The sequence below is a fragment of the Hippopotamus amphibius genome, chromosome 6 (genome assembly GCF_030028045.1).
Source record: "Hippopotamus amphibius kiboko isolate mHipAmp2 chromosome 6, mHipAmp2.hap2, whole genome shotgun sequence".
Lineage (NCBI taxonomy): Eukaryota > Metazoa > Chordata > Mammalia > Artiodactyla > Hippopotamidae > Hippopotamus > Hippopotamus amphibius.
In genome coordinates this window covers 84,800,443-84,816,845 of record NC_080191.1, presented here as the reverse complement: position 1 = coordinate 84,816,845, position 16,403 = coordinate 84,800,443, and the positions used below count along the sequence as shown (strand labels likewise).

At 37.5% G+C, this 16,403-nt stretch overlaps 1 protein-coding gene across 3 annotated transcripts in view; it reads right to left on the bottom strand.

The window, feature by feature from the left end:
* LMBRD1 (LMBR1 domain containing 1) overlaps positions 1 to 16,403 on the bottom strand; it is a 107,465-nt gene that overhangs the window by 69,751 nt on the left and 21,311 nt on the right. Inside the window, exons 3-4 of one of the 3 annotated variants that reach the window (XM_057738488.1) lie at positions 3,098 to 3,195; positions 1,082 to 1,112 (exon numbers count right to left, since the gene is read on the bottom strand). The exons of 1 other annotated variant lie outside the window; for it this stretch is intronic. In XM_057738488.1, coding sequence (XP_057594471.1) covers positions 1,082 to 1,112; positions 3,098 to 3,195 — 129 coding nt within the window. The remainder of the gene's footprint in view (positions 1 to 1,081; positions 1,113 to 3,097; positions 3,196 to 16,403) is intronic. One more of the 3 variants, XM_057738487.1, reaches the window with a different exon arrangement.

Below are 16,403 nucleotides of genomic sequence, written 5' to 3'. Positions count from 1 at the left end.
ATATAAAATAGTCTAAAATATATATATATATATAAAATATTCTTCCTCTAGTGTAACAGCACTTTCATATCCAATGTACATTTGTATTCAACTGTGTAAAGTCCCCCTTGTTGAAAAACAAATCTTAAAATTTAAAGAAAAACAATGTATATACCATATCTTAAGTATCTTTCAAACTACACTAGATTTTTAAAATCTTTTCAATAGTTAGACCTTGTGAAAAGCAGTACACAAACCATACTGGAGAATTAATAGTAGTTAATTTACTTTAGTAAAATTACCAGAATATTTAATAAAACATTCCTCTAAACAGGGAGCAATCAGAATCTACAATGCCTGTACCCCAATTCACCAAAATGAGTTAAGTAAGATTTACAATAAACATTTAATTTACATATGCATTTGTAGGTATATACTATATATAAAACATATATATACTTATTGTGTGTGTGTGTGTGTGTGTGTGTGTGTGTATAAAGCACATATCATGCCAGGACTGTTATAAGAACTTTACATATGTAAACTCACTTCATTCTCATAACATCCCTGAGAAAGGTGTTCTCATCTCTGCTTTAGAGATAAGCAAACCGTGGCCCAGAGTTTAAATAATTTGCAGTATGTCACACAGGTGGTAACGGATTAAACAAGGACTTGAAACCAAGAATTCAGGTCTTTAAAGTCTGTGCTTTGCTTGGTACCCATAAGTTAATCCAAAGATAAAGAAAAACAAACTAGACACTCTAAATATGGAAGGAAAAGTTAATCTCAAAGGAAAAGCTAGTAAATCAGTGAGAAAAGAAAACATTACTTGTCTCTCAGCCTAATGAAGTCTCTAAATATCACCTTTTACAATTTAACTTTAGGGGGAAATTCTCTGGCAGTCCAGTGGTTAGGACTCTGTGCTTCCATTGCAGGACTGCAGGGGACACAGGTTTGATCCCTGGTCAGGGAACTAGGATCCTGCATGCCGTGTGACGTGGTCAAAAAATAAAAAAAATAATAAATAAGTGTCACGAGACAGATGATGGCATCATTAAAAACAAATTTAACTTTATGCTTTATATGATGAATTCTTACTCACAAAGGAGCTGAGATACTCTTCAGGAAAATACCTAAAGCAAAGGTAAGGAGGGTCAAAACCAAAAGGGATGGGGAAGATGCGCTTTAGAAGAAGTGAAGAGAGAAAGCATCTGTCTCATTCAGTTTTCAACAGTAAATTGGTGACCAGCCACTTTACCTTACATATGTTGGGTTTTCAAATACAGAGTTACATAGTATCTGCAAACAATAATTCAACTTTCTTTATAAATATTTAAACATAGTATTTTTTTATCTAACAAATTGCACTGATTACCACTCTGTGAATCATTTAAAATACTGTTGATGTACTTTGCTCTGATCTTAATGCAAATGCTTTAAGGTTTTAATAAGCATAGCTATGCATAATGCTGGCTTTTGAGTGAAATTTATTTGTATATTTAAATACAAAACAAAAACAAGGTATAAAAAGAATTCTTATAACTCAATAAAAAGACAAAAGAAATTTATTCCTCTTATGCTGCTTTTTTTTCCTTTAAATCAGAAATAAAGTGTTCAATTTTGGCAAATACCCTTCAACATACAATTTCTTCAAGGACCTATTAAATTATTATATACTAATAGATGTGCTGATTCTAAATTACCAATGTAATCTAGAGACAGGCCCAACTCAGTTCTGCTGTATTAATGTACATTTAAGATGCTTCTGAATTCTATCTGCTAATGTTTTAGTGAAGATTTTTATACCAAGACTTAAGTGACCTTGGTCTGCAGTTTTGGACATACATGTGTGCTCTACTGATCAAGTTTTTGTATCGGTGCTACCGTAGACTAGTAAGACTAGTCTGCAAGTGTTCCTCCTTTACATCCATGAAACTGCATCCTGTGAGCCACACGCAGCCCCATCCTACTTTGCATCATGCTCGCTGAACCCTGTCTCTGGCTACTTTCACATGAAAACCACAGAGCTAAGTGGCTACAAAGCCTAAGGTATTTACCGCCTGGCCTTTTACAGAAACAAGTCTGCTGACCCCTGCTCTAAAACAACAGTCACGACTCCCGTGGCTCCTGGAATATGGCTGGTTGGAACTGGGGTGTGCTGTAAGTGTAAACTGCACAATAAATTCCAAAGACAGAGGGTGAAAAAAAATGTGATGTCTCATTAACAATATGTTTTTGATGATCTGAAATAATAATACTTGGAACATATTACATTAAATACTATGTGTCATGAAAAATAATTTCAACTGCTCTTTCTACTTATTTTAACGTGGCTACTAGAAAATGTAAAATTTCACATGTGGACTATATTTCTTTTTTTTCTTTATTGGAGTATAATTGCTTTACACTGTTGTGCCAGTTTGCGCTGTACAACAAAGTGAAACAGCTGTATGTATACATATATCCCCACATCCCTTCTCTCCTGAGCCTCCCTCCCACCCTCGCTATCCCAGCCCTCTAGGTCATCAGCAATCATTGAGTTGATCTCCGTGTTAGGCAGTTGCTTCCCATCAGCTATCTATTTTACATTTGGTAGTATATAAATGTCAATGCTACTCTCTCACTTTGTCCCAGCTTCCCCTTCTCCCCCCACCGCCATGTTCTCAAGACCATTCTCTACATCTGCATCTTTATTCTTGTCCTGCCCCTAGGTTCATTTTTTTTTTCTTTTTTTTTTAAGATTCCATATATATGCATTAGCATATGGTATTTGTTTTCCTCTTTCTGGCTTACTTCACTCTGTATGACAGACGCTAGCTCCATCCACCTCACTACAAATAACTCAATTTCATTCCTTTTTATGGCTGAGTAATATTCGTTTGTATATATGTGCCACATCTTCTCTATCTATTCATTTGTTGATGGACATTTAGGTTGCTTTCATGTCCTGGCTATTATAAACAGTGCTGCAATGAACACTGAGGTGCATGTGTACATTGTATTTCTATTAGACAGCACTGCTCTAGAATAAATTCAAATAAAGCCACATCATTCTTTGAAAAAGGAGGAAATAATCTTTTTCCCCCTAAACTGAGGCCTCTAAACTAGAGCCACTTACAGTGCATTTCCCAGTGTCATCATCCTCCTTTTCCTCATAGTAGAAGTAGACAAAAGGGATCCAGAAGAACACACAGAATAATATAACAGAATATAAAGCTGTGGAAGGAAATAACATGCTAAGTTAAAATAAAAACACATGAACTTAATTAATAACTGTTTCATAAATATATGTACACACACACAAACCAAATTCACCCCCCATCTGATCCCCAGACCCATAAATCTACACATACATGTAATATCCAAATCAGCATTTTCTGACCTCTGTTCCAAGAAATCAACACCATTATTACATAACAAATCATAATTCAAGTTAACTATGGGGCAATTTTTAGCAATAATCATGATAGTAACTGTGCCAATAAATCGTGGCAGCTAACATCTCAGGTCTTACTATGTACTCACCAGTGCGAAGAACTTTCTGTGAACCATCTCATTTAAACAGTACAGTTGACATATTTTCCAGTCACTCATGTCAAAGAAACAGCTATAATTGATACTGTATTTTTGATACAAATCATTTCCCCAATCTAAGTTTAAAATATGCAATTATGAAACTGATCTTATAATAAATCAAGATAAAGAAGTAAGAACAGTAAAACAATAAAATCAGATTCAAAGTTAACTGATATGAATTTCTATCTGCTTTAAAATAATGTTAGATTTAAGATACTTTCAACCAGTAGTCAATCAAAATATTTCTTTTAATTCAATACAGAACTTAACATTTGAACAGTTAAAGATACAGTATTTAAAATAAAAACAACAGGGGCTTCCCTGATGGCACAGTGGTTAAGAATCCACCTGCCAATGCCGGGGACCCGGATTCGAGCCCTGGTCCAGGAAGATCCCACATGCCGTAGAGCAACTAAGCCCATGCGCCACAACTAGTGAGCCTGTGCTTTAGAGCCTGTGAGCCACAACTACTGAGCCAATGTGCCACAACTACTGAAGCCCACGTGCCTAGAGCCCATGCCCCGCAACAAGAGAAGCCATCGCAATGAGGAGCCTGCGCACCACAATGAAGAGTAGTCCCCGCTCACCTCAACTAGAGAAAGCCCGTGTGCAGCAATGAAGACCCAATACAGCCAACAAACAAATAAAATAAATAAATAAATTTATTTTAAAAAAGTAAGATTTAAGCAGTCAACTTTAAAAAATAAAATTAAATTAAATAAAAGCAACATAAACAACTTTTTGAGACTTAACAAACCTACCTAAGAAACTGGCCTTAAAATCTTCTATGTATTTACATTTATTTGCATAGACATAAGTTCATGGAAAATATTAACTCTATAATTATATAAAGCAACCACAGGATGATAATCATTATACTCCTTTATTAGAAAAATAAAGCATCTATTAGTAATGCATAATAAAGCCCGAATCACTTATTCTCTTGGAAGGAATGACTGTATGAGTTATAGAGTTTTTAAACATGATCTAAACACCTGCTAGTACTATCTCATTTACCTGGAGACCACTTATGAAACAGCCCCCACTAAATACAACATAGTTAAAAAAAACTCAGGAAAAATAGGTTGCTAAATAACTTACAGAAAAGTCAGAGCTAATTTATACTGACCAATCACAAAATGACTGTCAGCATACTGAATTTTGGCACTACAGATATTTAGTGAAATTTATGCAGTCTTTTAATATTATGAGAAATTACTATCGACAGTAAATCTTTAAGGGTAATGAATACTGGTGCTTCTACTACAAACCAGAGAGTAGTTAGTATTAACATTTCTATTACAAATCTAAGAGCCAGTGGAAATAAACAAGTATTCAAAAAGGTAACCAAAATAACTATTCTAAAAGCTTCAAAAAATTAAACATAAAAAGTAAAGTACTAGACATCACCCTAACACCATACCAATATTATGATTGAAATAATCAAATAATTTGTACAGAACAGGAAAAACCCTGAATTAGGACAACAGTTTGGTGGGCTGACAGCCACATGCCAAAAATCTTGATAAACTAACAGATGCAGTAAGGTGTGGGTTCAGCCTCAGTACATCACTTGTGTCTACTACTTGGTAGCCTTGGCCTTCACACAGCCAAACAGCCTAATGACTATTTCAGAAGCGTTCCTGGTATTCCTAAACCTGTGTGATCAATGATCTTGCAAATGCCTTAACTTACCATCATACTCCTTTAGCATAACAAGGTATAATAAAGACAAATACTTCACCACAGAAGAAATACAGAATGGTCAATAAGCACTTTTAACAAGGTGCTCATCATCACGAGGCATCAGGAAGATGCAAACTAAACCCGCAATGAGATACTACAGACCCACTAGGATGGCTAAAATTAAACTGACAATACCAAGTGTTACCAAAAACAAAGAACAACAGACATTCCCATACTTTGCTAAAGGGAGTGTAAAACAACACAACACGGCAGAAAACTGTTTAGTAGTTTTTTACCAAGTTAAACATATACCCACCATATGACTGAACAATTCTATTCCTCCAGCAATTAAGTGCAGCAACATATGCAAAGTCTTTTTTGACCACAGAAGCCTCCCTGAGTTGCAGAGTCCAGGGCTTTTATTGCGGACTTAGAATATAGGCACATTTGCCTGAGTGACCAGCTATGATTACCAAAAGTACAGACCCCAAGAAGGAAAGCAGGTGTTCACCATAAATCACGTGCCCAAGCAATCTAAACAAGTTGAACAGTGTGGTTGCATGCCATATTCAGCTGTACAAAACCATTTATCAATCAGTAACATTAAGGAACATCCAAAGGCCAGGTTCCCAGGTATTGGTCAAGGATCAGCCACGCAAGCAGGTTCTCCTGAAGATATGTGAGAGGTAAACAACATCGGGTCTGATTCACCTCAAGAAAGTTGACAGCAACATTATTAACAGTGATCTAAAACAGGAAATGATACAAATGTCCATCAGCAGGTGAACGGATAAGCTGGGTGGTACAGCCATACAAGTGACTAGCATACAGCAATACAAAAGAATAAACTATGAATACATGTGATGAGGAGGACCCTCACAGACCTTAAGCGGAGTAAAAGCTGCACAGACACCAGAGTACATCTTCTAGGATTGAACTTAAGGAAGTTTGAGAACTAGCAAAAGTGGTTCATTATGACCCAAGTCAAAAAAGTGGTTGGGGCAGCTACTATCTATATATAAAGAGACATGAAGATGTACAGCAACGAAAACTCTCACATGTTGCTGGCAGGAATATTCAGAAAAAAGACAGTTTCAAGGAATGAACACCTGGAGGAAGGAAGTAGGGAAGAAACAATTCTGAAGAGATTCTGCAACATCCCCTCAGTCTGGCGCTGCTCTAAGTCTTTGTTTCCCTGACACCACATTCCAAGCTATCTTCTGGTTACCTGACTGTTCTTTCTCAATGTTCTTCAAAAAGATGTCTTTCTTTAGCCTGTAAATGTTAAAATGTAAAAAAAAAGGAATTAAATTAACATCTTTATGTGTTTCAGATCAGTTCCAATGCCAAGTTGAGCTTATATCAATATATCTGGAAATGGGGGGAAAAAATGCTGCTACCACTATCATGAAACAGAGAAACCGCTTTTAAAGTTCTACTTCAGAGACTTCCCTGGTGGAGCAGTGGTTAAGAATCCGCCTGCCAATTGCCTATGAAACAACGGACAAAGGATTAACCTCCAAAATATACAAGCAGCTCATGCAGCTTCATACCAAAAAAGCAAATAACCCAATCCACAAATGGGCAGAAGACCTAAATAGACATTTCTCCAAAGAAGACATACAGATGGCCAACAAACACATGAAAAGATGCTCAACATCACTAATCATCAGAGAAATGCAAGTCAAAGCCACAATGAGGTATCACCTCACACCAATCAGAATGGCCATCATCACAAAGTCTGGAAACCACAAATGTTGGAGAGGGTGTGGAGAAAAGGGAACTCTCCTGCACTGTTGGTGGGACTGTAAGTTGGTACAGCCACTATGGAAAACAATTTGAAGGTTCCTTCAAAAACTACAAATAGAACTACCATATGATCCAGTCATCCCACTCCTGGGCATATACCCAAAGAAAACCATAATCCCAAAAGAAACTTGTACCATAATGTTTATTGCAGCACTCTTTACAATAGCCAGGACATGGAAGCAACCTAAATGCCCATCAACAAATGAATGGATACAGAAGATGTGGCATATATATACAATGGAATATTACTCAGCTATAAAAAGGGATGAGATGGAGCTATATGTAATGAGGTGGATAGAACTACAATCTGTCATACAGAGTGAAGTAAGTCAGAAAGAGAAAGACAAATATTGTATGCTAACTCACATATACGGAATCTAAAAATGGTACTGATGAACTCAGTGACAAGAACAGGGACGCAGATACAGAGAATGGACTGGAGAACTCGAGGTATGGGAGGGGGCGGGGGGTGAAGGGGAAACTGAGACGAAGCGAGAGAGTAGCACAGACATATATATACTACCAACTGTAAAATAGTCAGTGGGAAGTTGTTGTATAACAAAGGGAGTCCAACTCGAGGATGGAAGATGCCTTAGAGGACTGGGGCAGGGAGGGTGGGGGGGAATCGAGGGGCGGGGCGTCAAGGAAGGGAGGGAATATGGGGATATGTGTATAAAAACAGTTGATTGAACCTGGTGTACCCCCAAAAAAATAAAATAAAATAATAAAAAAAAAAAAAAAAAAAAAAAAAAAAGAATCCGCCTGCCAATGCAGGGGACATGGCTTCAATCCCTGGGCCGGGAAGATCCCACATGCTGCGGAGCAACTAAGCCTGTGTGCCACAACTACTGAGCCTGCGCTCTAGAGCCTGAGAGCCAGCAACGAGGACCCAACGCAGCCTATAAACAAATAAATAAATAAATAATAAATAAATTTATTTTGAAAAATAAAAGTTCTACTTCAAACTGATAGCTATTTTCAGTTAAGGAGAATCATCTTTAACTCCAACAGGGTCGACATTCTCATATCCTAACATCTTTATAAAATATGATTTTCCTTGTAAATGTTTTTGTTAAAAGATAGCTACTAGGAAGTAAAAGATAAACAGGCTACTTGGTTTGATAGTCCCACTAACATCAAAGAAAACACACTGAGAAAAAGATTTTAAACCTCACGTCCACAGAAACTGGCAAAAATTAAACTCATAAAACAAGTTCTTTTTTTTAGCAAAAACAAATGAACAGAAAGCCATCAACTCTTAAAAGGCCACAGACAAAAACTGTAGCAAAGAATACATGATAATTCTTATGATTTTTTAAATATATGCAAACAATCTACCTTTTAAAAACTGCATCATTAATTATAACACACAAAAATTAACTCAAATTAGACTTCTGAATTTTTAGACATTCTTTATTCTTCCCAACTACCAGTGAAAATGCTAAAACAAAGAATAACTTAGTCGATATTGTAACAGTATAGTTAATCATGACAAAGCTTTTTGTTTCAAAGGGTCAAAATACAAAGATATTCTGGGAATTCTAAAAGCCTTCTAAAATTATCCCGTTGACCCAGCTGAAGCTATCTGGGGTCAAGACTGCTAGCTGCATACACAGTACCCATTTTCCTTTGGCTCCCTTTTTCCTTTCACTCCCTTTTTGGTCTTTGTCCCTTCCTTCCACTTTCTGCCTGAAATGGACACATGATAGCTTAAATTCCAGTCACTCTCTTAGACTCTGTGCTGACCTGAAGGTAGAAATCAGGTACTAAAGATGGAGAACAGAGAGGAAACGAGCTTACGTCCCTCGTGAAGCTGCCGTACCAGCCCTGGAGAGCTTCTCTCCAGGCTTATTTTAAGTGAGACTAAAAACCCACTATACTATTTAAGCCATGCATTTCCAATCTTCTCACAGCAGCCAGGTGTAATTCCTGAGATAGAATTTTGTAGGAGACATGGGGGACCCCAAACATTCATTCCCTAGCCATCCTGAGCCCCTGGTGGTGCTGTCTGTGAGGGGTGTGTGAAAAAGATCTCAGTTTTTGCCACTGAACATGGAAGCATCATGAGGTGCCACAGAGTCCCCTGGGTTCAAGATACACTTCTCTTCCCCTCCTTCCCCCAATAATCAGCACCTGCCCCTCCAGCTGAGACAGTAAGTATCACTGCCTGTTCACTCAATGGAATAAGGAGACCAAAACAGTCAGGTAGAAATCACACCTCCTAATTCAACGAAATCACTGTTTCATCCCTGCTGGATACTCCCATACGGCTGCTAAGAATTCTAAGACAGCGGAGCTCAGCTGCAAGGTGAAAAGCAAAAGTTCTGTGAATGGTTCATTAGGAATACTAGTGCAAACTGCCATGCTCACTTCTATCCCTTAGTTACCAGTAACACGTGAACAGATTATGGGAGCAAAGAACCATACGGTAGTGCTCAGCGGTTCACAGCATTCTCTAACACACAGAAAGAAAGAGCACTTCTCTTTTCACTTTAGGAAGCTAGCAGTCTTGATACTCAAACCTGATGAGAGTAAAATAAAGGAAAATTACAGACCAATTCACCTCTGAATCAATTTTTAAAAGAATTCTACACATGACAGAAGCAATCAAATCCAGCAGAAGATTTAAAAACAAACCTAAAAAGCCACCATTATGACCAATGTGGGTTTATCCTAGGAATGCAAAGTTGCTTTAAGAACAATCTCTCCATGTAACACATCACTTGGAAGAACTAAAAAAAGAAACAAACCTTATATGATTATCTTCCTTGACAAATGCATTCAATTCAACAAATATCTACTGAGTACTTTCCCGGTATCATTCTAGGGGTCACAGACATGGTTAAATCAAAACTCAGACGTTCCCTACTCTCACATATCTTAATTCTAGTGGGAAAAAGAGAAAATATTCAGAAACACTTTATGAGCTACTCAGAGTACATAAAAAAAGTTCTTAAATCAATAAGAAAAACACAACCCAACTGCAAAAAGGCACTTGAAGCAGAAAACTGAAAAAGCCAATAAATCTTAAAATACACGCAACTTCATTTCCAAGTAAGTGAAATGCAGATTAGTGAATGATCATTTCACGCTCACCAGACTGGCAAAAACTAAAAATACATGGCCATGTCAAAGTTTAGGGTATAAAGCAACTAGAAGGCTAATATCCTCCTAACAGGACTTAAACTAGTATATTTAGAAAAATGATCTGTCATTTAGAACTGAAGACGCATATCTCATGACCCATCAACTATACTATATGTATGTATATTTTGCACATATGCAACAGGAAACATGTGCAAACATGTTCATTGCATAATTTTTAATAGCAAAAAATCCAAATGACCAGACTGATCATGTCATACACAATGAAAATAAACTACACTTTATGCAATAACATGTATGAATCCCAGGAACATGTGGTTGAATGAAAACAAGCAAGTAATTTCATATAAAGTTCAAAAAATGTAAAACTAAGGATACAGCATGGTAACATATAAGGCAAGCAAGGAATTAACACAGACAATTTAAACAGTGGTTATTTCTAAGCGGGCTAGGGAGGAGATGGCATCAGGGAAAGGCACATAGAAGACTTCAAACCTCAAACCTTGCATGCTTTATACATACTGTGCAAGTATAAAAGTATTACGTGTTGAGTAAACATGAAAGCTGTCAACATTTGCAAGGCAGCTGTGGTACGCAGCTTCTAAAATGCTCCTGATGATCCCAACACCTCCCAGGTTCACGCCCTGCCTTTCAGCGTGGGCTGGGCCAGTGACTCACTACTGACAAGAGAGTATGACCGAAGTAGGGGATAAGTTACTAAAAGGCTCTGGTTTCCAGCTTGCTCTGCCGTTTTGTGAACTGCCCTATGGAAGGTGCATGTGGCCAGAAACTGATATTGCTGAGGACACACAGCCAAGACCTGAGGCCACCTATGCCCACTCGAGGGAGCTCAGGAGTCAGCTTCCTCCAGCAGAGCCTTGAGACACTGCTGTCCCAACTGACAGCTGCTTCTGGACTCCTGACGCACAGAAAGGGTGACATAACATTTGTTGTTTTAAACTGCTAAATTTGGGATTAATTTGTTACATGGCAACAGATAACTAGTACCATTGCTGATAGTACAGCAAAGTGATTAAAACTGACAGTATAGAACTTGGAGAATAAAATCATTCACAGGTTCTAATTTAAAATATGTCTGCCAAAGAACAGACATTTCCCTTAAGGACTACTTTTGTTGGTTGGTTCCTCTCTCTATGGTGTTTTTTTCAAGGTTTACACTGCAATGTCATTTTTATAACAAGAAATTGTTAAATTACATGGTCAAAGAAAAGGCTAAGCAATTTATAGTACAATTCACAACTGCGTGTCAATTAATGATAACTAGAATGTTAACTCCAAAGCTACACAGAAACATTAGCTGAAATAACAGTATATAAAGAAGACATAATGCAAATTAGCATTACTAACTGACTATTCTTGGAAGCCATGTTGTGTGATACACAAAGAATCACATTCCAATTTATAAACCTTGGTACCTCATAACTTTTCAGCCTCATTTTTTCCCCATCTGTAAATAAGGATAAGATTCCAACTCTAGAAAATAAAACAAATCATAAATATGCAAGTCCCCTCAAGTTTTAAGTCATAATAATAGCAGCTGTCCTGTGCTGATAGCCTATCATATTCAGCTCTGCGTTCCTCTCTTGACTTATATTTGCTCATTAAATATTTGTCCCCAAAACTTGGTAATATAATTTACATATCACGAGATGCACGAATTTTAAGTCTATACAATTCAATGATTATTAGCAAATGTATACAGCTGGGTAACTATGACCCATTTTTAGAACATTTCCATTACCTCAAACAAGCTGCTTTGTGCCAGTTTGCAATTAATCCCACTCCAACCCCCAGTCTGAGGCAACCACTGCTCTGCTTTCTGTCTCTAGAGATCTGCTTTTTCTGGACATTTCATATAGATATAATTACACAAGATGCAGTCTTTTGCATCTGGCTTCTTTCACTAAGCACAGGGGTTGGGAGGTTTTCTTCCGTAAAGGGTGAGATCACATTTTCAGCTTTGCAGCCTATACATCTCTGTCAAACCAGTCAACTCTGATGTTAGAGCACAGAAAGCAGCCACAGACAACAAGTAAACAAATAGGTGTCTAGATTTAGGGGCCCATGACCATGCCACGATTTGCTGATCCCTGACTCAGACTGCTGATCACGCATCCCACTGTATGGACAGAACACAATTCACATAAACATTCACCAGTTGTCGAACATGTGGATTCTTTCCACTTCTGTGCTATTATGAAAAAAGCTGCTGTGGAATTTGCATACATCTTTGTGTGGACATCATATTCATTTCTCTTGAGTATAATCCTTCCAGTGTAATTGCTGGATCATACAGTAAGTTTAACTTTTTAGCAAAGCTGAAAACTGCTTTCCAACACAATGCACATCTTACATTCCCAACAGCAGCATCTGAACTTTCCAATTTCTCCAGATCTTGGATAGAGTCTAGTTTTTATTACAGCCATCATGGACTGAATGTGTGTTCCCCTCAAAATGCACAGGTTGAAACCCTAACCTCCAATGTGATGGTATTTGGAGGTGGGACCTTTGACAGGTAATTAGGTTTAGATGAAGTCATGAGTGGGACCCCCATGACGTGATTCAGGTCCTTGGGATAAGAGAAAGAGAGGCCAGATCTCTCTCTCTCCCCCTCCCTCTGCCATGTGAGGACACAGCAAGAAGGCAGTCCTCTGCAAGCCAAGAGAGGAACTGAATCTGCTGGCACCTTGATCTTACACTTCCCAGTCTCTACAACTGTGAGATATGCGTGACTGTTGTCACCCAGTCTGTAGTATTTTGTTATAACAGCCTGAGCTGAGACAACCATTCTAGTGGGTATGTAGCAGTATCTCACTGGGGATTTAATCTGCATTTCCCTAATGATTAACAATGTGGAACACATCTTTTTATGTGCTTATATGCAACTTAGAGATTGTTACTGGTTAAAGTATGCTCAAATATTTTGCTCATTTTTAACTCTTTGTATAATTAGTGATGGTAAGAACTGTATATATACTCTGAATACAAGCCCTTTATGAGATACATGATTTGCAAATATTTTTTCCCTGTCTGTGGCTTATCTTCATTTCTTAAATTATGTCTTTTGAAGGACAAAGGTTTTAATTTTGATAACTTAGAATTTATCAAGGTTTCTCTTACAAATAAAGCTTTTGTGTCATACCTGAGAACTCTTTGTCTAACCCAAGGTCATGAAGATACGCCCTTTGATTTCTTCTAGAAGTTTTAAACTTTTATAGTTTAGGTCTCTGGTTTTTGAGGTTATTTTCGTATATGATGTCAGGTAAGGCTCAATGTTGTTGTTATTGTGGCATGTGGTTACCCAACTTACCCAACAATGTTTGAAAATGAAATGAATTAAACTGAATTGCCACAGCTGTTTAAAATCAATTGATCTTGAATGTAAGGGTTTTTTTCTGGTCTCTGAATTCTACGCCTCTACGTACCTGCAATATCACACTGTCTTGTTTATTGTGTTTTATGGTAAGCTTTGAAATCTAATAGTATAATTCTCTAACATTATTCTTCCTCAAAATTACTTTTGGCTGCTCTAGATCCTTTACATTCCCATGCAAACTTTAGGAACCATTTGTCAATTTCTAAAAGAAAGAAAAAAAGAAAGGAAGGAAGGAAGGAAGGAAGGAAGGAAGAGAAAGAAAGAAAGAGAGCGAGAGAGAGAGAAAGAAAGAAAGAAAAAGAAAGGGAAAACACTGTGTCAATTTAAGGGAAAACTGCTATAACTGCCATCCTTACAATATTTGTCTTTAAATCCACTAATAACGAATGTCTATTATTTAGATCTTTAATTTCTATCAACAATTTTTTGTAGTATTCAGTGTATAAGTCTTACACTTCTTTTGTTAAATGTATTATCAGGTTTTTTTTTTTTTCCTTCTGATGCTTTGTGAATGGAATCATCTTCATTTCAACTGAATTGTAGGTTTCTAGTTTTCATATTAATCTTGCATCCTGTAGCTCTGCTAAACTTGTTTATTGGTTCTATTTGACTTTATATAATTCCTTGAGATTTTGTACCTATTTATTTTGGATCTCATGTCTGCTGAGAAAATTATAGTCTTAATTCTTCCTCTGCAGTTTGGATGCCTTTATTTATCTATTTATTTGGGCTTATTTTACATTGGCTAGAATCCTCATGGCAGGGCTGAGCAGCACTGACGAGAGCAGACATTCTTCCCCTGTTCCTAATCTTAGAGGAAAAGCATTCAGTCCTTCACCACTAAACATAATGTCAAAAGTAGGTTACCCATAGATGCCCTTTACCAGATTGAGCAAACTTCCTTCTGTGACCAGATAGCTGAGTTTCTATCAGCAATGGATACTGGATTTTGTAAAACTCATGCTTTTTTCATATCTATTGAGATTTTGTATCTACTGTGGGTTTTGTCCTTTATTCCATTAATGTGGTATGTTACATGACTTGCTTTTGGGATATTAAACCAACCTTGCTTGCATTCTTGGGATGAATCCCAGTTTGTCACAGTGTATAATATGTGATTTCTATTTCATTGATTTCTGCTCTAACCTTTATTTTCTTTCTTCTGCTCAGAGTTCAGTTGGCTTTTCTTTTTCTAGTTTATAAGGCAGTAGTTTAGGCAACTGAGACTTGTTTTTCTCAAGAGAAATTCAAAGCTGCAAATTATCCTCCAAGCACTTCTACATCTGCACCTCATAAATTTTGATACATTGTATTTTTCTTTTCATTCCTTCAAAACAGAACCAAGCTGAGGAGGGAAGAGGTGGTTAGAGCGGAGGCAACAGACCTGGTCTAAAATATTACACACTATCACTGTCCTTACCAGTTTGCAAGTATAAACAGTACTGTATGTGGTTGATTTCCAAAGCACTGAAGTTGTTCTTTTGTTAATTCTGTATTGTTTTTTGAGGGGAGGCTCTGCCATCCTTCTCACTTGGCCATGTGTGAAGTCACACCCTCAGATCATTCAATCCTAACAACAGAGAAGTACTCATTATCCCTTTACACAGCGGTAGGGACTAACTGTGTCTCCCTAAAATTCATACATTAAAACCTAATCTCCAATGCGTTGGTGTTTGAAAATGGGAGGTAATTAGGTCATGAGAATGGAGCTCTTGGGAATGGGATTAGTGCTCGTAAGAAGGCATAGGAGACAGCTTGCTTTCTCTCTCTCTCTCTCTCTCTGCCATGTGAGGACACAACAGGAAGATGGCCATCTGCAAACCAGGATGCAGGTCCTTACCAGACACCAGGTCGTCAGCACCTTGATCTTGGACTTCCCAGCCTCCAGAACTGACAGAAATAAATGCTTGTTGCTTCAGCCACCTAGTCTATGATGCTTTTGTTATAACAGCCCCAAATGACTAAGACGGTAGTGAGAAGTGGTCAGATTCTGGATAAATTTTGGTTTTGTTTTTGTTTTTGCTTTGCTGCGCTGCATGGCTTGTGAGATCTCAGTTCCCTGATCAGGGACTGAACCAACCAGGAGCCATGGCAGTGAAAGCCCAAAATCCTAACCACTAGGCAACCAGGGAACTCCCAGATTATGGATAAATTTTTAAAATCAAATACAAGAGAATATACTGCCATATTTGATACAAACTGCAAAAAAATAGTCAAGAGAAGCTCCAAGGTTTCTGGCCTGAGCAACTCTATCCTTCCAGTTGCTATTCACTGAAACCAGGAAATTTATACAATATAACAGATTGAGGATCAGCTGTTCTGGAAATGGTAAGCTTGTTAGACACTGACAAGTGGATTGCTGGACACAGGGATATGAAGTTCCAGAGAGGACTGCCTGGCAGTTACACCTACTCAGCACTAACACCTCTGACACTCCTACTAGGAAGAAGAGGCATTACTCTAGTATCATCTCACAGGTGGAGAAGTCAGAGAGAAGTTAAGTGACCTCAAGGTCCCATGGCACTCTTCACAAATTAGATACTAAGTTCAAAACGACTGTATAATTTTTTAGCAATTAACCAATAGAGAGTGAGGAGAAACTTCCTAAAAATTCTCTTAGGTGCTTTAAAAAGCCTGGCATAGAAACAAGAATTTGAAACCTTCTTGGTCCATCTTATTCTTCCTCAGATCCACAACTAAACTCATCTAAATATGTACACACTTTGGCAAACTCTCCTATTTTCACTACAGAATTGCCTAACAGCAAACAGTGAGAATTTATTAAATATCTAATTATCTGGGACTGTTTGAAAAAGAGCATCCACACAGTGGAAAATAATGCAGCGTGTGT